This window comes from Ailuropoda melanoleuca, chromosome 9 (assembly GCF_002007445.2).
Source record: "Ailuropoda melanoleuca isolate Jingjing chromosome 9, ASM200744v2, whole genome shotgun sequence".
Classification (NCBI taxonomy): domain Eukaryota; kingdom Metazoa; phylum Chordata; class Mammalia; order Carnivora; family Ursidae; genus Ailuropoda; species Ailuropoda melanoleuca.
Window position 1 is genome coordinate 59,705,103 of NC_048226.1, and position 24,382 is coordinate 59,729,484.

General features: G+C 36.8%; 1 protein-coding gene across 1 annotated transcript; it reads right to left on the reverse strand.

The window, feature by feature from the left end:
• Window positions 1-222: 222 nt before the first annotated feature.
• Window positions 223-24,381, reverse strand: TMEM64 (transmembrane protein 64; the record flags this gene model as incomplete). Its single annotated transcript, XM_019803866.2, has 3 exons — window positions 223-4,008; window positions 8,968-9,123; window positions 23,854-24,381. Coding segments are annotated over 3 exons (876 nt in total), but the record flags the coding sequence as incomplete, so codon positions are not given.
• Window position 24,382: the final 1 nt, after the last annotated feature.

Sequence of the window (24,382 nt, forward strand, 5' to 3'; positions counted from 1 at the left end):
GTATTAGAAAAAAAAAATGGAAGAGTGAGTGGCAATGTTAGACACAGAATCATTTCTCCATAGGGCCTCTGCTATCACCATAACCACCCTCATCTAGGGTCAGTCACCACCATTTCATCTTAGAAGCATGTCCTCCCTTCCTCCTAAATGGCCCCCTCCCATGTCACATGTCTCTATAGCCATCAAATTATAGAAGGAAAGAAAGAGAAGAAAGAAGGAAAATAAAATATCACCTTTTATTTTCTCAGGCACACAAGTGATCTGGGATATCAGTTATCAAGAGATTTTACTGATTCACCCTTCAAATTATCTATTTTAAATCTTCAGCTACCATAGAAAATAGTTTGCAGCAAACACTTAGCAAGTTATAATTTAGTTGTGAAATAAATTAACAGTTCATGTTCATTATGCAAAGTTATTTGAACTCCTGAGTTTCAGATATCCTGTGGAACAGGTGATTCCTCTCCCTTCTTTAAAGGCTTTTAAACTTAAGGAGATGACCTTTAAAAAAATGATATCCTAAATAGCTTATTATAACAGAAATCAGCAACGTCCAATCTGAACACCAGACAGTGTTGTTGTTCTGATAAGTGAGTAGCCTCTGAAACAAAATCCCATCACTGAAGTCATTAACGTAGGTCAGTATCACTGCTCCTGAGGTCCTCGTGAACATTCCTTTCTCTCTGCGAACACCACCTGGTTTCGAATAGCATGGATTAACCATGAATCTAAACATTGACCGGTATCTGTCTGGCACATACCTAGGCTCTTTCTCAAGCATTCTAAAGCTAGTCCCACAAATACTGACATATATAAGCCACAGAACCTTCCCCAAGAACAGTCCAAATCAGCATTGCACATTAACACATGCAGAAATGCTGGGACATGCCAATAACTAGACCACTTAGCAAGAGTATAAGTAAGAGAAACTACTGAACTTCACCTCTCAAGGAGGGAAATGTTTTATAGTCAGATATTTGACCCTATCAAAGGAAAGTCATCTTAGACAGGTTTGCAGCTGGTTACAAAGTACATAAAACGAGAGTATGGCTGGCTCTGAGCAAATCCAGTCACTTTTGAACACGAACTCAAAACAGATGTTCTAATGACAGAGATTTGGCTCTATTATTTTCATAAACCGAAGAGTACAGATTTCAAGTTATTTCACAAACCAGATGATCAAATGAAAATGGAGGTGAAAGCACTTAGTAAATTATTACGTACACATTTTTAAAAAGATGTGCTGTTTAAAAATAATTTACATGACAAAATTTGGCAAAGCATAAACAAATCATTAACAATAAACCAAAAAAATATGGAAAACTAAGGGAAAGGCCCAAAGAATTCAAAATAGAACATATCTGTCATCAGATTGAGAAATTAGGTGTGTTGCATGCTTTTTAAAATGTTCATAAAGCAACTACATACTGCAGTTTGAAAAATCATAACTTTTACAAATATACATATTCTGGAACTGGAGGCATTATTTGGGCAACATATAAGGATCCTGTTAAATCTCTTGGTGCCATAAATCTAGGATTAAGGGTTAAAGATGGAGTGAATAAGGCATGGCAATGCTTCATACAATTTATAGAGAGCACATCTAAAACCCAGTAACCAATTCAGCTATCAAACAGCATGAATATAATGGATTGTTCTTTACTTGGAGACCGGAAAAATGAAGCAAAGGAAAATTACAGCTTTAGATTAGTATTTTAGAAATAGTAAATCCATACTATTTTAAGTAAAAATGGATGATTTTATTATATAAAATTATGACTGGCAGGATACAGAAAAATTATTTCTCTTCTACCTTTACATATTTAAGTATGAAGCAAAATGCAACAATTGGAAGAACTCATTACAAACTACCAAAAGGTATTCATTTGGTGAAATTATTCAAGTTACAAAATGCTAAGTAAATAAATGCACTTCAAAAGACATGAAGTGTAACACAAGTCTGAAAGTAGTGATCTTAAATGATTCCTTTAACAAAAACTTACCAACAAACAAGCACAAGGAAAATATTGTCAAGTTAGACAGAAAAGAATAAATCAAGCATATTGTTCATTGGGATTATTAAACTAAAATACTTTAAAAAATAAAAACAAGTAATTAGGATTAAAAAAAAGAATAAGAATATTCTAGCACTATATATTTTTTCTACCAATGAAAGCAAGGATTTGGAGGCCAATTAAGTACTGTAGATCCAGGTGCCTCTTGGATCATTTGCACTAAGGTCTTGGTATGGACATAAAAATGAACTTCTCTGTTACCAAAAGGTGAGAAAACTTAGACATGATGAAATAAAGAAAATCAATTATAACTGCAATAGGGCAAAAAAACTTAAGCATTAAAATCAAATGCAATGTGTCTCTAGCATAAGACTAATCTGCTCCCAAAGAATTCTTTTGCACTTTAGTAAATCAGAGTTTTACCCTAATGAAAAGGCAAATCGGAGGTCTCTGATAAGGGGGAATCTTCGTAGCCAAAGAGATACCAACCAGAAAATCTGCATTCATATCTATAATCTGGGTTGTAAAAAAACTAGTCATCAAGTTCACAATTAAACCATTTTAAAAACATAAGGTGATCAATGTGTGATACGTGTCATATGAATCATATGCCAAATTATTGTATGCTATACTCCTAAGTGCTATTAATAAATACACTCAATTCAAGCTGCAAGAGAAAGAATTGAGACTTAATTTCACATTTCAGAATTCCTGAGTCTGATCAGAGAAAAACAAGTACCAAAAAACAAACAAAATAAACCTACTTTATAGTAGGGCAAATAATACAAATTTGGGCATTAAGTTAACATTATATTTATAGTTTTAAAGCTGAAGACTATGGGGACAAATATATATGTAATTCAGTGGACTTATAAACATGATTTTAAAGCTTGTTTTTTTTAAAAGGCGATTTGATCAAACAAGGCCACCTGAGTGACATCTTCAATGATGGTAAGTCCATCACTTTAAAGGAATAGATCTTTATCTCAAAGCCTAATGATGAATATAAAAAGAAAAAGAAGCTTATTTTACTAAAATTTTTTAGTAAGACTGCAATGGGACAGCCCTTTGATGAAAGATCTAAGCCAATGTAATGGAATTAGAACACGGGTTCTAATTTGAGCCCCCGCCCATTGAATAATTTCCCTTTTGCTTTGCATATTCCACAGTGAAAATAAAAAGATATCTTAAGAGCACTTCAGTCCCACAATGTAGGATTTAAGCTTGTGTGAATAGATGTAAATGGCCCTGCAATGATGCTTGCAAAAATACATTCAACCGAAAGTTAATGTCTGTTTTCTAACTAGTAAGGAAAAGGGAAGCAAAGTGGTCCCACTTAAAACAAAAAACAAAACAAAAAAACACTATCTTTTCTGAAAAGGACAAAGAACATCTGAATAATATCATACATTTAAAGTTACATACTTTTACTCATCATTATAAGTAGGGAAGATGCTTACAACTATTCATGGACTTTATAAATAAAGACACTAAGCAGAAAAATATTTGGATTATTTCTCTGTTCATAAGTACTCAGAAAGAAAACAATTAAAAAACACTAAAGTGCAGACCTATAGGCCACTGCGGGCGTAATAAATGATAAAGAGGTGCAGCCCAAATTTGCATCTACATTTACACTTACATATCCAGAAAATGATTCTTCCTTTAAAAAAATTGTGCAATTTAAAAACTAGTCAGTTTTGTTTGTGCCGTAATACAGTTAGAACTTGTCTCTGCCCACTGGTAAGGTGACCACTAGACCTTGGACAGCACACCAGCTCTTGACAATCATACATTAGAGTCATACAATATTGACTCCACCTCCAGAAAATGTTAGGGTCCTCTTGTTGTAGAATGAAGAGCCACTGGTATTTGGTTGATTGCCTTTAACCAGAGAGGTTTTCAGTTCCATTTCACAAGCTACAATAGCTGCATTCAATTCCACTTGAGCTCGATGAACTACATAAAACATGAGGCCTATACTTATAATAATCTGTGAATAAAAATAAAACATTACAGTTAACAATATTTCACACAGGGGAAAAAACGGAGAAATAAATGCAATAAATATTTGGCTTAGAAATGTTTCAAACAGGATGCTTCTCAAATATGGTCAGGTAAGAATTTTAAATAGGTTATAATACAGTTGCCATTCATTCTTTCCTAGGCTGCCTCAATTGAGAGTAGAGGGCTACAGTCTGTAAGTAACCATCATAGGATATCAGGTTAACACAAGGCGAGCATACATCCCTTTTAGCCCATATAAATGATGTTTGCTTGATACAAGTCAAACTTGTCTCTTTGTACCAAAAACCTTCCTTCATGGAATTTAAAAAAAAAAGTGTCTACAACACAGGTGTGCTTAATAATCTTATTAATGTAATTAATGTAATATCATATCTTTGCATGACTATAAATATCCATGGGTATTCCTAAGTCCACTTAGAAGCACTACCATTTGCAAATGAACTATCTGGTGCAGCCAAAACTTAAAATATAACGACCACTTTAAAACAATGAAATGCCAATAAACTTCAAGAGAAATTAACAAGAGACCATGAACATGAAATTGTCTGTGCTTAGGGAAAAACAAAACCAAAGGAAAACATGGTGATTGAGAAAAAAATGGCCGTCAGAGGGATACCAGAAAAAGCACTGACATCAAAGTCAGATGCTAGTCTTGGTTCAGCCACTCAACTAGTGATGTGATTTCACATCACTACCTGGGCTTCTGCCACCGCCCGATAGGAAACTGTGGCCCCTCTTTATGTGTTAATGTGCTTTAACATTCCATATACAGTTCATCAGGGTGTCTAGGCAGGACACATCTTCTAAATGGTACTTATTCCAAACTTCACTTGTTAATCAGTTCTTCAGAGCTGGGAGACTCGGTGCAACAAGGTCAGAACAGTGATGTTTAATGTCCCAGTAGGTTTCGAAGGCTATCCCTATCACTATCCCTAGTGCCGCTAAAATACAACACTGTTTCAATAAAACCTACCCATAATTTTAGCAGTTTTGTGGGAAAAGTATTCTAAATACAAGCATTGAAGGCAGCTGGGGAAGGGTAGAGGCAGACATGCTGGGGGTGGGGGAGAGGGGAATCTGGAACTTGTGCAAGGGGGGCACTAGTAAGTGGGTATTCATTACTCCACAGAATTCTGAGCAAATTGGTATTTTAAAGGTGGGCCTTCAAATCTCGTGTTTGTTCTCTAACATATGAGCTCTCTTAAATAAAACAACAACAACAACAACACAAGATCTACTCACTGAAAACCCTTAGTCTGATACTTAGTGTTATGATGACACCATGTGAAGACATGGAAAGCACCTTAGAACTAAGTTGGAAAGAGTGTGGATGAGATACTAAACTCTGCCTCAGGCATGTTGAATTTGAGGGGCCTAATAGAGATCCAAAGCAGTGCAGGGAACAGGTCCAAAGCTATGGAAAGAAGGCTGGGCTCAAGATGTGTATTAGGGAGTCCTTACACAAATAAACATAATAGCAGCCACCACAATAACAGGATTTGCTAAGAAGAAAAGTTTTCAGAGTAAGAACAGAAAGCTTAGGCTAGAATCATGAGGAACATCAGTTCTGGGGTGAAAACAGGAACAGATACTGATAAATGAACCAGGAAAGTGGAAAAAACAATCAAAATAGCTAAGGGAAGAAAGTATTTTTAAAAAGCATGGTTAACAGAATCTTACATTGCTAAGAGATCAACCCAGATGAGAACTGGAAAACGCATCTGATTTCAACAAAGTTAACGTGACAGTCATAGAAAGTAGGCTTAGATCTAGCAGAAAACCTTTCTCAGGTTCCCAGTGAGGGTAAACTGGCTACATCTTTACATGGGATTTTCTCCAGATGCCCTTCTAGACCCAGGGCCTGGCAATTTGTACTGATTCTTCTCCCAACACACCACCTTAGTGAAAATGTAAAAAAAAAAAAACCCAAAAAACAAAAACTTGTTTTAGAAAGTTTCCCTATTTAAAACAAAAGAATCAAACACAAGAAGGACAAGCATTCTACAGCAAGGTGTTTCTTCCACTGTCACATGGAGAGCAAGCTGAGAGCATGAGAGGAACACAAGAGCATTACTGGCTTTCTTAGATGGAAATTGAGGGGTTTCCCATTTGAAGGCTTCTGATGTTTCTGTTAAGCAAAAGAGGTAATTTGTTGAGACTGAAGAGGGTGGGGATAGGAATCAAAACTGTGAGATGAGATAGGTTTGCAATAGTCATTGAGGAAATGGGGGAGTGGGAAGACAAAGGAAACAGTTGGGCTATGGGGCAATGTTGAGAAACTAGCAGAAGGTTTACAACGATGAATTAAATATTACCAATCTGGTTGTATGACTTCCTGAAAACAACAGGTGCAAAGCATATCAAAACTTGGACTCATCTAGGGTTTTGGCTGGTGGGTACACAGAAAAATATAGGGCATGGAAAAGAGTAACTGAATTGCGAGTCTACAGAATCTAAGTTGGATTTTTGTACAACAAATAGTTGTGCCTTCCTCTGAACATCTATTTTGTATTGCTTTAATTTTACACACACCTGATTCCATTTAGGTGGCTATAAAGCTTAGACGCTCATTTGTGGCTTATTTCTAGCAAAATATGAGAAACCTCATGAATTTATTTACTCTACTTTCACCTAAGCTTCATCCTTTTTCCTATGTACTTCCCCCTTCAAGATGACTTCTTTTCCCTCTTGTTTTATTGTCCTGCATATCTTTTGTAAGCTAAATTAAATCCTTTCTGAAATATACTAAGCTATAAGTAATATCAATAAATAAAACTGAGGCATAAATATGCCTTTACTTTTTTTTGTTGTGGTGGTTATTGTTATTTTCATAAATGTCTGGGTTAGGAACTATTTGCCCTTTTTTCCCCGTCTTAAATTTGTCAGCTCAAACTAAGGGGAGAGAAATCACTAGATAAAAAGAAGACCCTATATTTTTAGAAACACTACTGACAAATACATGAACTATTTTGTTCTATTGTAACTACCAATTATAGTTGAATGATTTACTAAAATGCACAGAAATATAAAGTATCAAATAGTGAAAATCTTATGAACCTACTAATAATGACAAGTTCTAATTACTTAAACATCAGATAAGGGGGGAGAAAGATATTTCAAATGGGTTATTTATTCTCAGGAAACTAGAAAAACATAAAATATTCTTAAATTTATACTAATAAAAAATCTGAGAATGCAGTGTATGTTAGAATCTTATAGTACCTCAAGGTAATTATAAACATAAATTATCATGTAGCTATAATGCATAAAAAGTTTAATATGTGATTAACATACTACATTAATAAATATAAACCAACTATAATAAAAACTCTAAACCTAGATTCAGGTTCTTTAAAATACACACACACACACACACACACACACACACACACACATATATAACTTTGTAGAAAAAAAAGTAAAAAAAAAATTCCCTGAATGTCAAAAATATTACAAAATTTCTCTTAAAGCAAGCCATTTAATTGATAAGCTTTATTTATAGTTCAGTATAAATATTCCTGGACTTACTCTGTTTACAGAACTTGTACTACATAAACACAGAGAAAATCAACTCTGGCTTTAATTATCATAGTATTTTTAATACAATATAGTACCTTAAAATTTGAGAATAATGCTAACACTAAATTTCTAATATGGTACCATATATTTAATAACAATATAAACTAAAACTAACAAGTTAAGGGATCAATAAGATGTTGGCTAGCTCAGTGTTATCTGCTCAGTAAACTATGGTCCTAGTTATGAGCATATGAGTTCACAGAGCCAACTGCCTTGGTTCATATCATGGTTCTACCCCTTGCAGCTGGGACTTTAGACAAATTACCCTCCACTGGTGTGCTGATAAACTAGCTCTTGGAGATCAGAGGTAGGAATCTTGATTTGGAGCACCTGCCATTTTCCCTGGTATAAATACTCTGCCACGATCAATTTCAAGTTCCAATGCTGATGTCACTGAACACAGAATTGGGAAGAGTTGTATACACAATTGGCTAGAGATAATAAAAGTACATACCCTCCTAGCCCTTTGGTAGGGATGAAATGAGCTTAAATATATGGCATATAAAGCTCTCAATAAAAGTTATTATCAGCATCTTACTAAATCATCAAAAATTATGGTGATTTTATATTTTGGTAAATCTCAGGAAGGACATGTAGCACAACCAAAGAAATGAATTTTTTTAACTCTTCCTGTTGCAACTTAAAGGAACTGAATAAATATGCCTACATAGCAGGATTCTTCTCTTTTATCAACCTTTTATATGTAATTCTTTGTACCCTAAACTACATTACAATTTGCATGGCAGTAATAATCCATTATGCAAATCTTACTTAAATTTGTAATGGAATACTTCAGATGCTTTTTATAAAGCAATATTTTCTAAAAAAATATTCTGTTCTACATAAAATTGTACTGGAAAAAATTTACATTGCCAGTATAATACTCTTAAAAATATTAAGAGTTTAATAATTTGAAGATAAAGTTTAATAACTGGAGTTTAGTTGGAGAGTTTAATAATTTGAAGATAAAGATAAAAACTCAACTCTACCAAATCTCACTAAAATTATCTTCAGAAATATAGTATTAACACCTCACAAAACTCAAAATAGAGAATGATTCTGAAAATCACTGCAAAAAGAACCTTATTTTTGTCATTTCCTTTTTCATTTTAAGAGAATTTTCAGTAAGTATCAATTCAGTTCTATAAACTTCCATATATCCACACAATTAAAATGTAAATGTCAAAATATGAAGTATAATTGAAAGAACAAGAAAAGATTTATAAAAAGGAAAAATCCTTCTAAATTATTTTCAATGAAATCTGTTAGGTTTAAATCAGCAACGCCATAGAAAAAGAAAATTAAAAAAAAAAAAAAAAAAGACAACCCTTGGCCTTAAACTCACCTGTAAACAAAAAACAAAATATCCACTAACACTCTGTTCTGCAATGACATCTTCCATTGTCCGCAAGGTGGTACCCAAGTAAGAATTCAGAAGCTGGGTAGGAAGCAGTCCAACCGAAGATGCCATCAGATAGTTGGGTAAGGAGAGATCAGTAATCTAGAAGAGCAGATTAAAGGAATTGATTCATTAACAAGTAAAATTTCAATTTTACATAAAACTGTGTGTACAAGTCTTCTTAGTGGTTTCTCCTTGGGAGTAGAAGGTGCTGAAACACTTTACAAAGCATTCCAATTTTTTAAAATGATTGTAAAGGGAATACATGCACAATGTAGATTTAGAATGAAATTAAGAGTGTAAAGAAAAATTTTAATATTCTATGATTCTACCATTGAAAGATAACACTTGTGACTATCTTTTTTCTTCGATGTAAATAAAATGTGCACACACAGATCACTTTGTAAAAACAGTTTTGTAAGTCTTCCTCATGTCATTAAATAATCTTCATAAGCATACTTCAGTGGCAGTGTGGTTACGGGGCTTGGAAGCCTGCTAACCCTATAATGGCATGCCAGTGCTGAGAATTCAATGAACCACTTTGTCTCTGAGCATCAATTTTTTCATCTGTAAATGAGAACAATAACCGACCTTACATGGTTGTTGTCAGGATCAGAAATATTTGTACAATGTGTAGCAAATGAACAGCACATGACTGACACTCAAAAAAGGTAGACATTATCATTATTATGCAATTATACTACCACTGTGTGGACGTAGCACAATTTAACCATTCTTTCGCTATAGAATACTTAAATTGCTTACTTATTTGTTTGTCTATATGTGATTATTTATTTATATTTTTATTATGAATTCAAAAAAAACTGATGAAAACCTTTGTATATTAACCTGTATAGGGGTGTCTAACATATTCCAACAAAACTCATCCCCTGGTATTCACGTCCTTATGTGATCTTTTCCCCTAGAATGTGGTTAGGACCCGGTGCTTACTTCAGCAAACAGATTCCAGCAGAAATGAGGAGATGTTACCTTCAATATCAGGTTACAAAAAGAACAGAGCTCCATCTCTCCCTACAGCAGGCAAGCCATGCTGTAAAGTACCTCTATGGAGAGGGTCATGTGGCAAGGAACTAATGTCTTCAGCCTACAGCTAGCAAAGACCTGAGGCCACATGAGTGAGCCTGGAGGCAGATTCTCCCCCAGCCAAGCCTTAACTATAGTCCTGGCCTCCCCTTGATTGCAGGGTTGTGAGAGAACCTGAGTCAGAGGCACCTGGCTATGCTGCACAGGAATTCCCAACCCACAGAAACTGTGAGATAATAAATACTTATTTTTAAGTTACTCAGTTTTGGAGTGTTACACAGGAAGAAATGACGAAGACAATATGTATCTCCATTATTTCAGGATAGATCACTAGGAGTAGAATTATCGGATCCAATAGTAAAACCTGTTTTCCCAAAAAGTTCACACTGATTTATGTATCTATCAATAAATAATGCATGAGTGTGTATTTCATCATACTCTTACAACCCTAAGGATTAAATTTTTATCTTTCCTAGTCTGATGGAGTAAAAATGATATTTCATGATTGTTTATCCTATATACTTTAATATATATTGATACTAGTTTTAAAGATACATTTTCCTATTTGCATTTCTTTATGGCTTTCCTTGTTCATATTTGCCCATTTTTATTGGAATGTTATTTTTTTTCCTTATTTATCCATAAGAGCTCTTTATATAGTAAGGGCAAACTTTGTCTATTTTATTTGGCAAATATTTTCCACTAAAGTGTCCCTTATCTTTTAATTTTATGTTTTGACATACAAATGTTTCAAAATTTTTATATAATCAAATATTATCAATCTTTTCCTCTGATTTTTCCTTTTTTTTTTCCTTTAGGTCCTTTTAGATCCTCCCCTTTTTTTTAAATCTTTCTTTCCTGATTCTATTTTCCCATTTAATATTTACGCTTATTCCTTCTGGAATTAAAGGTAAGGACATAGCCTTATTCCTCCCCTTCCCCAGTAGCCAATTTTCCTGCCACTACTTATTGAATAATCAATAACTTCACCTATGATTTGTGATGTTTACTTTGTTACAAATCAAGTAACGATATATAAAGCGTCTATTTGGGGCTCTAATACTGTCCACTGACATCTTAAATCTTGTATTGAAATCAAATTGTTGCAAAGACTATCAGTTAACATCTGACAAAGAATGCCCTATCCTACAAACCCTTTCATGACTCTTCTTTTTAAAACTGCCATAACCATTCATACCTACTCATTTTTACAAATAAGTTTTAGATCATTCTGTCATTCAAAAAGAAAAAATTTGTACATTTTATATCAGGACTAAGGTAAATTTTTAAATTAATCTGGATAGAACTGAAATCCCCACAATATTCAATATTCTTATCTGGAAATATTTCTATAATTACTCAAAATCTTTTTCATCTCTTAAGAAAGTTTGATGGTCTTATTCATATTACACATTTCTTATTCATGTACCTCTAAGGATTTGTGTTGTTCTTGTGGCTAGTGCTATTAATTTTGAGAATAACTTTTCTATATCCCCATCGAGGTTTACTAGGATATAAGAAAGTTACTGGCCACTTTACTAAACTTTTTTTTGCTTATGTTAAGATCTGGTATTTTAAAAGAGTAACGTACAGTTAACTCTAACCACAAGCCAACCTACTCTAATAATCATGTAAGTCATATTTTCAGTAAAGCTACATGCCTCTCTCCTCACAGATGATGGACTGGGGATGCACCACTGCTGTTCTGGAAAGAATACACAGTGACTGGTTAACAATTTAACCAAACAGTTACTGACTCCAAGCTGCCTACGCAAGAAGTTCTCGTAGGTGCTGGCCAGAGACAGAAAGTAAGATACAAGTCCTACCGCAAAGAATTTACACACTGACAAACACACATCAACTACCTCAAAAATGGGCAGTGAGGAATTCTTGAGAAGGACGATGTGTAGAGCATTAAAGAGTAACCAGGGATTAACATTAGCTGCAGGAATAGGGGCCAAAGGGCAACCATGTGGGAAAAAGAGGCACTTGAAATGGACTCTGAAAGCTAAAAATGGGTCTGGCAAGCAGAGATAGGTGCGATGAGGAAGCTAAGGTGTTCTAAGAAGAGACTGAACAAGAACAACGTGGCACGGAACATGCAGGACGTATCCGTGCGGCTGGCAGTGGGCTCTGGATTGTTTACAGAGCACATGCAAGGGAATCCTATACAGGACAGGTACTTACGGTGATACCTGTTAGGGGCCCGGGGTGAAAAGCGAAACAAGTCTGTCCCCGGTAGAAAAGCACTGGAGAGTCTAGTCAAGGAATGAGGTGAATGAGAGGAAGAAAGGCCCCTCTGTCAATTTGGGGTACTTAGAGCAACAGAGACCTTTCTTTACAATAAACAGTCAAATGTATAAAATGAGTACACATGACAAAAAATGAATCATAAAAATTATTATATTGCAGTTAATGAAACATTACAGGTTTTGGAAGTTGTCTTTAAAGTAAATATTTCACTTCCAAAATGTCAGAATGCAAAGCTTCAGTCCATAGTCTTTAAATGTAATGAAGTTTCTCCAAGTAAAACATAAAATTGACATTCAGATGTGAAATCAGTAATATCCAAATGGCGATATTAAGAGCAGATCTCATAAATGTGAAACAACCCTACAACTCAACTCTTTAACAAGACCCTTGTCCAAATAGAAATCAAATATCACCAAACCTTTTAGGACAAAACGTCATCCTAGGGAAAAAGCAAGTGTTACTGTGTGTGTGTGTGTGTGTGTGTGTGTGTGTGTGTGTGTGTGTGTGTGTGTGTGTGTATATATCAAGGAAAGTAAAAAAACTGATTATGGCTAATCATTCTTAACAGTTTTGCTGGAGTGTCGAATAATTTAACCAGGACAGCAACACAATCATGTACACACACATTTTTCCACTATTCCTAACTTTATCAAGTTAAACAGGTTCCAAATTATTCCAATACAGCACTTCCTAAATGCTAACATCCTCTTCAGAATCTGCGTCTAGCTCCATTCTTTGAAAAACATAATAAATTTAGAATACTTGTTCCCAGAAAGACCTATTCAAACTTCTCTCCCCAATAAGTTCTCACCCACCAACTTCTTAAAAATCTGTCTGCTTGTCCTACTTGCCAGAAAGACATTAAATGTGAGCCTAGAATATTCTCACTGGAGTTCCTGCCTACCACATCCTGGGATCTTGGCTCAAGACTGTTTTCGTATTCCAGAGAACTAGAAATCTCAACCTAGGATGTCATTGTTGTCCTGCTGCTCAGTCTCTGTGAGCATAAATACTCCAGTAAGAGCTTCAGGGATGGTGAATGTTGCTTGATTGCCATCCTCTCGTGCTTCTAATACTTCAGAAGCACCGTGGAGGCATACACATTCTCATTCCCAGAGGTACTGTGGTTTCCTTGGAGATGTAATTCATACTCTGGGCCAGTATGGGTTAATGTAGAACATGACCTTATACCAAACAAAGAGAACCCCTATCTTCAGATGGATCGCTCAGATGTTCCCAGAACCCAGGGCCTGCTGTCCTCTCAGGCATGGCACAAAATACAGCTCCCCAGGCAACCCCTCCACTTCCTCAGTTCTCAGCTATTTATACAATGGCTTTACCAGCTTTAATTTAATCCACTAAGAAACTATATAACTTTTTACACAGAATATATTGACATAGATCTAATGAACAATATAAAGGGGATCTATCTGTGTTCAGAAGAACTCAAGTTTTACCTACAGTTCTGTGAATCTAATATTAGTTTCGGCAAATTATACTTTCCTGAATTTTCTTGGCTTATACAATAAGGATGCTGTTTTATTGACAAAGTTGCAATTAAGGAAAATTCCAATTAAAAACATATTTAATAATATTATATAGAAAAAATCATGAATCCCCAAAATAATTTTTAAGAAAAGAATAGCCAAAGGAAATGAAAATGAGTACAGTTTCCTCTTTTCATCTAATTACTACTTATTGATAAACTTTGTGTTTTATTGTATATATATATATATATATATATATATACCTTCAAATACTATCTGTATTTCAGAAACAATTGCAAATGGCAACTACAGTTGAACAACTGTTGAACAACACGGGTTTGAACTGTGAAGGTCCACTTGTACATGGATTTTTTCCAGTAAATACAGTACACTCCTGTAAACGTATTTCTCTTCCTTAAGATTTTCTTAATGGTATTTTCTTTTCTCTAGCTTACTTTATTGTAAGAAAACAGAAGATAATATATTATTTGTATATAGTAACATACAAAATATTTGTGAACCAACTCCTTACGCTATCAGTAAGGCTTCCAGTCAACAGTAGGCTCTCAGTAGTTAAGTTTTTGGGAGTCAAAAGTTCTATGTAGATTTCTGACTGAGCAGGGGCAGGGTGGGGGTCAGTACCCCAACCGCTACATTGTTCTAAGGGTCAACTATAGTTTTCACTTCCAGAAATATAAAATATAAAATATAAATATAAAAATATATAAATATAAATATAAAAATTTCAAAACCAGTATAAGAAAAAACATTAACAGCCCATTCCACCTTCCCTCCCCATGTCCCTAATCTCAGTTTCCCTAGCTAGTAACCTCAGAAGTCAGTCACACAGCTCATTCTTACCTCATTCCCTCATCTACTCATCTGCCCTGTCTCATCAATTCCACTTTCTAAATACCTAAGAAACCCACCTACTGGCTGTTCTATTCCTATCCCATCTCCCCTCTCTAGTCTGGACATGGAGAGGAGACCCAGCCGCACTCACCACCTATGCTAAACCTACAGAAATCTTTTAAGAATGCAGGTAGAATTCTGCTTCAACTCCTTCCTATTGCCATCAGAATACGGTTCAGGTTCACTTCCACAGGCAATGTGCTTCACGACCCAGACTCTGACTATCTCATGCTTCATGTCACATTATGTTCCAGGCACATCAAAATTCTCTTGTTCTTAGAACACTCCTTGCTGTCTTTTCCTTCTGGGCCTTTGCACGATGTTCCTTCTGGCAAGGAAACTCACATCCTTCCTCCCACTCCTCTTACTTGGGCAAAAGTCCTAAACTGTCTTTCACTACTCAGTCACGGACATCTCTAGCCAACCTTCCCTGAGCTCCCTGGTCTGCATTAAGAACAGCTTTCAAGTTCTCTGACTGGACATTAGACCATCTCCATCCCCTTCACGCTAGTAACTAAAGATTTCACTATCTGTTTGCCCTTCACCTCTTCCCCAGACTAGAAATTCTGTGAAGGAAAGGACCTGTCTTGTTTTTCATTGTGTCTCTAGTCTTTAGCACAATACCTACTATATATTAGGTGCTAAATATCTGTTCATTGGATGCTGACAATATCAACATCAAAACTGTTTATAAATGTGGAGACTTACAATAGTTGCCCATTTATAAACAGGTAAGGACACCAAGTCCACTTGTAATCAGTTGTTCAGAAATTGAGAACACCTTCCCCCAACCCCAGAAGGAAATAATATTATAAATGAAAATTATCAGCAAAATTTATGCCATACTATGCCTAGAATGTTATTTCTCCACTAGACTGCAAGCACCTTAAAGGATTTGGGATGAACTTTGCCTTGTTCACTGCTGTAACTTGAGCGTCTAGAACAGATTCGGTACCTGCCAGTTACTTATTAAGTGAATATTGAATGAATACTAAAAGCATTTCCAGTAACCTCTGAGGTCAACCTAACGTCAAGGTTGAGACCCTCTGGTTAAGCAGTAACTGTGAAAGTACTGGGAAAAATCTTGCTACTAGAAAGACAAGACAGGGGCGCCTGGGTGGCACAGCGGTTAAGCGTCTGCCTTCGGCTCAGGGCGTGATCCCGGCGTTATGGGATAGCCCCACATCAGGCTCCTTTGCTATGAGCCTGCTTCTTCCTCTCCCACTCCCCCTGCTTGTGTACCCTCTCTCGCTGGCTGTCTCTATCTCTGTCGAATAAATAAATAAAATCTTTAAAAAAAAAAAAAAAAGAAAGACAAGACAAGGCAGAGGCTCAGAGAGACCCACTCCAACGGCCGAAGAGGCCTTCAACGTGCAGGCTTCCACAAAGATGGTTAGGTCAGTAAGTCTACCTACAAGGCAGAGGCCATCTTCATATATACAGACCTTTTCATTAGTTCGATGTACCTAAATCCGGAACTGCTTTTAATGGTTAGTATTTTAGGGGTCACTGATCCATTTGAGAATCTGATTAATACACACACACTAAACCTTTTCCCCAGAAAAAAAATAAACACTTTACTGCATATACTTTGTGGAAGATAAATTTAAAAGATCTTATTTGTAGAGTTGAAAAGCTATAGGCTTATTATTTTTACTCACCCAAGAAAAATTTATCAAATGCCTTCTATACATAAGACCCAGCTGTCAGCAGGGATAAAGACACAAAGACAGAAAACCATAGTTGACTGTGTCCATTTTAAGTTATTCTGTACCATTCTTAATGACCAAAATGTTCATTACATCCAGTAAAAGGTTACAAGAATCATTAATTACATTTACTCACAATGTTAAATAAGGAAAGCACAAGCATTCATTAATGCAAAGACTAAAAAATAAACACTAAAATGTTAATGCGTGTTTTCTTCTTTGTACTTAACTATACTTTTCAATTTTTACAATGAACACTGCTAAACAAATACTGTTGAAGTAAGTTTTAATAAAACCCATCTGCTTTTAAAGAAAAAAATTGTTTTATCTAGATAAGGGACAATAAGACATACTCTATGTGTTACTAAGATACAGTAGGCTAGAGATACTGATTTGTGAATTGTAAGCCCAAAGATGAGGCATAAAAACCACAGAAACTAATGAGATAACTGAAGGGGCACAAAGAGGGGTAAACAGTTTCGAAGAAGTAATGGCCAGTTGGACTCAGTGGTACTGTGAGGCCTAAGGGTGTGGGCTGAGGTGGCATCACATTTGTTAACTTGGCCATCATATCTGATCTCCATTTTCCTATTCCATCCAACCTGTACCACTGGCAGTGAATCAGTGCACCTTAATAGTGAGAAGACAGGATCATTATATACACAGGGACAGTGACAAGTATCATGACCCATCATGTACACCTGAATCTATGGTTATACCTACAATACAGAGTAAGAATTTGTGATGAGAAAATATTTTTATAAACTATACTATCACCAAACTGTTAAAATAAAGGGGGATGTTAAATTGTTGCTCAGAACATTTGCCTTCTTAAGAGAGAACTATGAGACCTTGTCTAACTACTCTCTCCTTACAAATAAGAAGATTGGGGGCCAGATCATTAAATGACTTCACCAAAGCCACACAGGAGCTGAGACAGAACTACAGGTCCCCAAAGAGTCCATGAGGCGAAGACTTTACCATACTTGTGGTCTTACAATCACTAGCCTGTCAAAAACTTTACTTGTAAAATAAATTTCAGTTCAACTGTGAACTAAATTACTAAAACTTCTCTTTCTCTTGATTACTCAGTGCAAACCTGAGGAAAATTCATTAGTTGTATTTGCTTCAAGTTCATCTTTAATCATCTTTTGCTGTCATTTAGTTAGTATACCAGTTTCACAGCTCCTGACCCTCCCAAAACCAACAGAAAATCTTTGTTACTGTTTTTAACCTATTATGGGCTCATAAAAATAACTGAAGTAATTAACAGTTTGCTAACACATAATTCTTTAAAATGGTTCCACTGAACAGTAAGCCAGAGTGATAGGGTCAGGTCTTGCACTTTTAAATTTACTCATTTCTATTTTGTTTGCATTCTATTCACAGTATCTGCATATTAATTGCTTTTGTTTTCAAAAAGACAATTTTGTTAAATACAAAGGTAAGTAAGATATACAGGAGAGCTTAGGGGCCCCTTCATACATTTGCAGGGGCTCAGGCTTAATGGCTATTTTATTAGAGTCACTGCTGAAGTATTAATGCAAACTTTTTGTATAAAGTGTCAGGCAAGAAATATTTTAGCCTTTGCAGGCCATGGGGTCTCTGCTGCAACTCTGCCAGTTTAGCTTAAAAAGAGCCACAACCAGTATAAACATGAATGAGCATGTCTGTAGTCCAATGGCTGTAGTCCAAACTATTTACAGAAACTGAAATTTGAATTTCATGTAACTCTCACGTGCACATAATATTATTCTTCTCTTGACATCTTTTCCAATCATTTAAAAATGAAAAAAAAAAAAAACAAAACAAAACAAAAACAAAAACTTTTTGGCTTGTGTGCCTTACAAAATCAGATGGTGGACCCAACCAGGGACCACAGTGTGTTGACCCCTGCTCTCAAGTCCTGGGATAAGGTCTAATTCAACTGTGTAGAATCTGGCCCAGAGCCTGACATGTGGGAGGTCCTCCTTAACATGTATGCGATGCACCACAGGGCAAGTGCTCTGCAACTGGAACCAGGAAATCTCTGAGAAATTCAGCTCTTCTTGGACCAACAACAGAACCTTGGGTAAGTTCATGACTCTACCATTTACTAACTGCATGCTCTTGGGTTAGTTACTTTGCCACTTTGTGCCTCCATTACCTTAGTGGTAAGATGAGGCTTAGGGTTGATATGAGTGTCAAACAAGTAATGTGTGCATGTCGGAAGAACAGTGCCTGGCACTTAGTAGGTGTAATACAAATATTTGTTAAGTTACGAAAGAAAAAAAAAATCTCTAAGTTTTGATGTTCTCTCTTTGGAATGCAGAGGATGGAGAGAAAGAAATGGTAAATAATGAGCATATTACATATCTTATCAGATTAAGTAGCAAGTATCATTAAACACATTTTACAATAGAAAGTAAGGCTCCAAAGAGTAACTATAACTAGCTCAATATGTCACAGTGAATGTCAGGACCAAGTCTAATTTCAAGTGATACCTGTCCTCTATAGAACTCTGCCTCTTAGTCATGGATAGCTCCTCAAAGACCTGCTGTGATGATCACAGGGTATCATATACATAAATCTGCTCTGCGAACTGCAAAGTGCTATGTAACATATGAAAAGAGAATCATGCTATGCTTCACGTTTTTATTTTAGGTTTCAAAGATTAAATGATGATGGAAACAAAATTTCCCATGGGGAATTATGTAAGAAAAGGAACCCACCAGATCTTTGGCTTTTTAAGTTCTTCCATGACCAAAGTAAAAAGAGACGGAGAATGATTTTTAGGATCACCCCTTTGGAAGCTGCAAGTACCATTATGGATTCTGTTACCCATACCAACCACTATCACAGAATACTTTTTGGATTAAAATTGACTAAATATAGGATGGGATGTTATTCTTGTGAATGTTTTTAGTTTCCAACGTTACAGACAAGTTTCTTCTAGGAAAAGGAAAGGAAAAAAGGAAACCTGAAGCTTCAAAGCTATAGACAAGATTTGCTGTTTGAATCAGAAATATGTCTACCTCCTAGAATGCGGAGAATTAAAGAAGTTAACACATCAAAGAGCATTTAGTAACTGAGGAATGGCAAGAGACAGGGTACAGAGGTATGTATGCTGTGAGGGTTTGGAATTTATCCTGAGGGGAAAAAGAAAACCCATTTGAAAGTTTCCTGCAGGGGAGTAACAAGATCAGATTTGCATTTTAGAAAGACCTTTCTGGAGGGAGAAAAAATTGGAAATCCTTGGCTCAGAGGGAAGGAGACCAGGTGGGAGGCCGAGACGCCTGAACCAGAGTAATGGCGGCAGGTCACACAGAAGCGTCCTGGAGACAGAACCCATCATTAGTTGGGGATGAGAGAGAGAGGAGGTAATCAAGTGACAGAGTCCTGAAGACTGCCACCAAACACCCCAGGTCTAGCTCCTTCCTGGCACCTGCGTGCCTCTTTTGAAGTGACCAGGGGCCAGGTAACTTGTCAGGCCGGTGAAAAGTGAGATGATTTCCAGAGGAAAGCTTTAAACACCAGTGTGCACTTCACCATGTCACAGCAACCAAGTGAAAGTGGCTCTGTCAGCCTGCATCCCAGGGTAAAAGTGACCTAAAGCAGAGACTCCCTGCTCCTTCCCCAAACCAAGCTGAACCTGAAGCTGTGTCAACAGGTGAGCAAACCTCTGCTTCTTAACTCACTGAGATTTAGGGCGTTTTACTACAGCATAATTTAACTGGTCCTGACCGGAGCTGTAAGAAATGCTCATCCTGGACATGTGTCCAGATAAGAACAATACTTAGAAACACACACAAACTAGAAGTCTATAAATCTGTCTTCACAGGCAGTAATAACTACAGGTACAAGATTACGTTAAAAACAGGGGAGGGGGGAGCTTTAACTATTTCCCAGGAAAAAAAAGTGCATTTTCTTAAAAGGAAAATGTAGTTGGGAAATTATATTTCTTATGATCTAATAATTGATACTATAAAGTGTATGTACTTTTTTATTTCAACAGATTCAAAAGCGGAGAATGTCAGTTTGCTTATCCCTTTGTAGCACACATGGAAAAAGCAAAGAAATATGGTTAATAATAGACACAAAGCAAAGCAAAGCCCCTTTCCTTCTTCTGTATATTAACCTTTACAATCATCTCCTGCGTCTAAAATGTAAATACCACTACCTGCACCACTAATAATAATAATAGCTAACAATGACTGAGAATTGACTATGTGCCAGGTAATACTTAAAGCCTTCACTACACTAGCTTATTTAACCCTCACAACTCAGCATGGGCTAATCAAGGACTATTTCCAAAGCCTATGCCTCTCATGACCACTATATCTCACTTCCTCTTTAAGGTAAGCTCAGATAAATATCTTTAATCATGGGCATTAAGAAAATGAGTTTTCTTAATGGAACAGAGAAGGAGGGATCTTTCAAAAGATAGGAAGAGAAGAAGAATACCAAAAATATGCCTGGAAAGTGGGCAGCTGTGGGCAGTCAGAGGGGTATGGGGTAGAGAAGGCGGAAGTAGAATTAAGTTCTAGAAGACAAAATAGAAAGTCAGACTAAAAGAAAAATCAGCCTAAACTAAGCTTTCTTTTCACCCATGTACCCTGGGTGAATTCAGTAAACTGTTTTGGTTGAAAGAGCTAATAAACAGTTAAGAATAAAAAAATGAACAAAATATAACAGACTATATCCACTGGCTCTACGACCCACCCTGCTTATGGCTACAAGCAAAAATATTACAGTATAACATACCTTATCAGCCCATCCTGGTTTCAAACCTCAGCTCCACACTTGGTAGGTGACTGACCCTGAACAAGTCCGTGGAGGGCTAAGCCTCTGTTTCTTCCTCAGTAAAATTATGCTAATAATATCTCTTTCAAGAAACCATTTTCCTTCTTTGCTCTTGACTCCACAGCACCAACTTAAGAGTTGCCCCGTCAAGTGCAGTTTCAACTACATAATTACCTTAAATTATTTCCAAGCACAAAGTATAACTTCTTATTCACGTATTTAATATGTTTAAAAAGCATTTTTTAAAAACTGTCTTTTTATTTTAAAGATTTTATTCACTTATTTTAGAGCGAGAGGCGGGGGAGAGGGTGAGGGAGAGAGAAGCAAGCAGACTCCCCACTGAGTGCGGAATAGGACACAGGGCTCAAGCCCAGGACCTGAGCCAAAACTAAGAATTGAACACTTAACTGAGCCACGCAGGTACTCCAAAACTCTTATTTTTAATTAATAAATATATAATGAATCCTCATTATGGATTACAGTAGCTACTAAATATACAATGAAGAAGTAGAGCCATGGGTTGAAACCCTGTCCTCAAACCATAGTGCATAGTTTTACTTTATCATTTATTTAGTACCCAGGTGACCTTGGGTAATAACAATAGTAATGGTGACAAAAAAGAACACGTGTTTATTAAGCCAGGCTCTACTGCATGTATTTATCTTATGTAATTGTCTCAATAATCCTATGAAGCAGGTCCCACTTCTTTCCCCATTTTGCAAATAAGGAACTGAGCACAGAGAGAAGCAACTTGACCAAGGTCAACAGATTCTACGTAGACAATAAGACTTCAGTGCACTAGTCCTGTGCTCCAAACTACTAAACAAGTCTATACTATATGCATAAATACATTCTGCAGGGCTGGTTTAAAGATTAAAAATAATATTTGGAAAGAGCTTAGGGTAGTAAGCACACAGTAGGTGAACAAGAAAAGACACAAGGATACAAGCTATACTGGAGAAGCAAGCAAACTAACAGAAGGAAAGGATTCAGGTTCCTTAGTCCCAACCCTCTTCCAAAGTCTTAGAACACTGTATTTTACCAAGTTGGGTCAAAGCTCAGGTTTATACTTAATACTATAGGTTGTTATAAAAGGGAAAAATTTAAGGCAAAAATATATCAAACCACCATAAACACCAAACTTTCTACAAAAAACCCTTTATTTCCATGCCCACATAAGCCTCATTCTAGTCGTTGCTGCTGTTGATTAGAATCAACAGATTTCCAAAAGGCATTAAAAAGAAGAAAAAATAAAAAATTCTTAATTTCATCATAAAAATTGTAGGTTGGGTAGAATTATTATTATTTTTTTTTTAGATAAACTCCTAGTTTATTCAAATTGTTTAACCCGGTGGTTACAGCTTGTTAAAGTTATATCCTGGTTTGAAAGCAATTTGTGGTGATAAAAATTATTTAAAATAATGAATCAGGAGATATTTGGGCTTTAAAAAGATACCACACTCCTAAAAATACCAATTTTTATCTTTTAGGAAGCAGTGGTTGGAATTATTCTTAATACAAAACAGAATGAGAAAGTTTCCAGAGACTAACAATAATTTATTTTTGAAACAATACAATGTATTAGAATCACTAACATAATATAAAATACATCTACCCGTATGGTTTTGAGTGCCTTATCTCTTTACTTCCATACCACAGTTTTATTTAAAATCAAGCTGAAGGGTTGAGTTCCTGGAAATTGCTATATGAACTCGTTGTAGTTTACAATCATTGCATTTGGGGAACTCAGTAATCTAGTTCAATCCCTTCACCTTAGAAAAGAGGACAGCAAGGGCAAATAGCGTTAATGATGTGGCCCAAAGTCAGGAAGTTTGTAAAAACGAGATTCCTTTCTTCCAGGCAGATGATCTCCTCACTATCAGTATTTCTATTCCTCAGTCAGTTCCACTGGGCTAGAAAAAACTAAATAGGATAAGCGGAGCACATGAAAGCAAGGCAAAAAAGAGCGTTGAAGGTGTGTATAAAGAAGAATACGTGCTCATGAGGCAAAAGGTTATCTGTCCTATTTTGTTTTATCCCCTACCTAGTGATTTCAAAATGAAGTTCCTCCAAAGAAAAATAAACAGGAGGATTTCCCCCTTTGCATTGTACTAAAGCAAATTACTTTGTGAAGAAAAGGCCTATTACAAGTTTTAGGAGACTATAATATGGAGTCTGAAGCTACTCCCTCCACTGTTTACCCAAACACTTCCTTCAGCCCCATGTCGTTAGAAACTTGAGTCAAAACCCTGGATGCATTTTTGCAGGCAAGAGAGAAAGCTAGGAATGTGAAGACTTCACTCCTTGACTGTTGCCAAAGCTGCTACAGAAATAAGATGGCAAATGTTTAAAATGGACATTTTCATTCATCTCCCCCCTCGAAGTTAAAAGGACTCTTCATTTTTAATCACACTCATATGCCAAAAAAGAGCAGTTCTTTCTCGACCAGGTCTGAGGCCCCTCAGACTTAGATTTGTTTTATTTGTATGAGGTTTCTCAGCGTGCGACGCAAAGTGATTCTTAACTCCTGTTGTCAATGTCACTTCTCTGCGGGCATTTATCTGATGCAGCGCCCTCCCAGGGCCGTCACAAGACCGCTGGAAAACAGTCTTGGAAAGGGAAGGGGGCAGCGGGACACCACTTACCGAGAACACTGCATTCTGAAGCCCAAAAGGTATGGGGGTCAGTCTGGCCAGCGCCACCACTTTCAGGCCGCTTCCTCCCTCAACGACGCGAATAACGGCGCTCAGCTTCTCGCTGCTCTGGATCCTGGCGGCCACCCAGGCAGTGAGCAGCCGCTTGCAGACCACATGGGCGATGAAGGTGCCGATGAGGACGCCCACCACCATCAGTCCCATGCCCAGCACGAAGCCGTACAGGTAGCCGGCGGCAACGTTGAGCACGATGTAGCCCCAGCCGCAAGGGAACGAAACCAAGATGAAGCCCACGACGAAGAGCAAGACCCCCAGCAGCGAGTCGAGGCTCTCCACCCAGAGCAGGAGGTGCTGCAGGTAACGGCGGACCAGGGCCAGGGAAGCGAAGCACAGCGCGGCCAGCAGGCACACCAGCAAGAGACTCCGGCACCAACAGGTGCTGCCGAGGCAGCAGCAGCGCCAGTTTCTCACCTCCGCCACGCCGACCACCACGCCGCCGCCGCTGCCGCTCCCGGGGCCC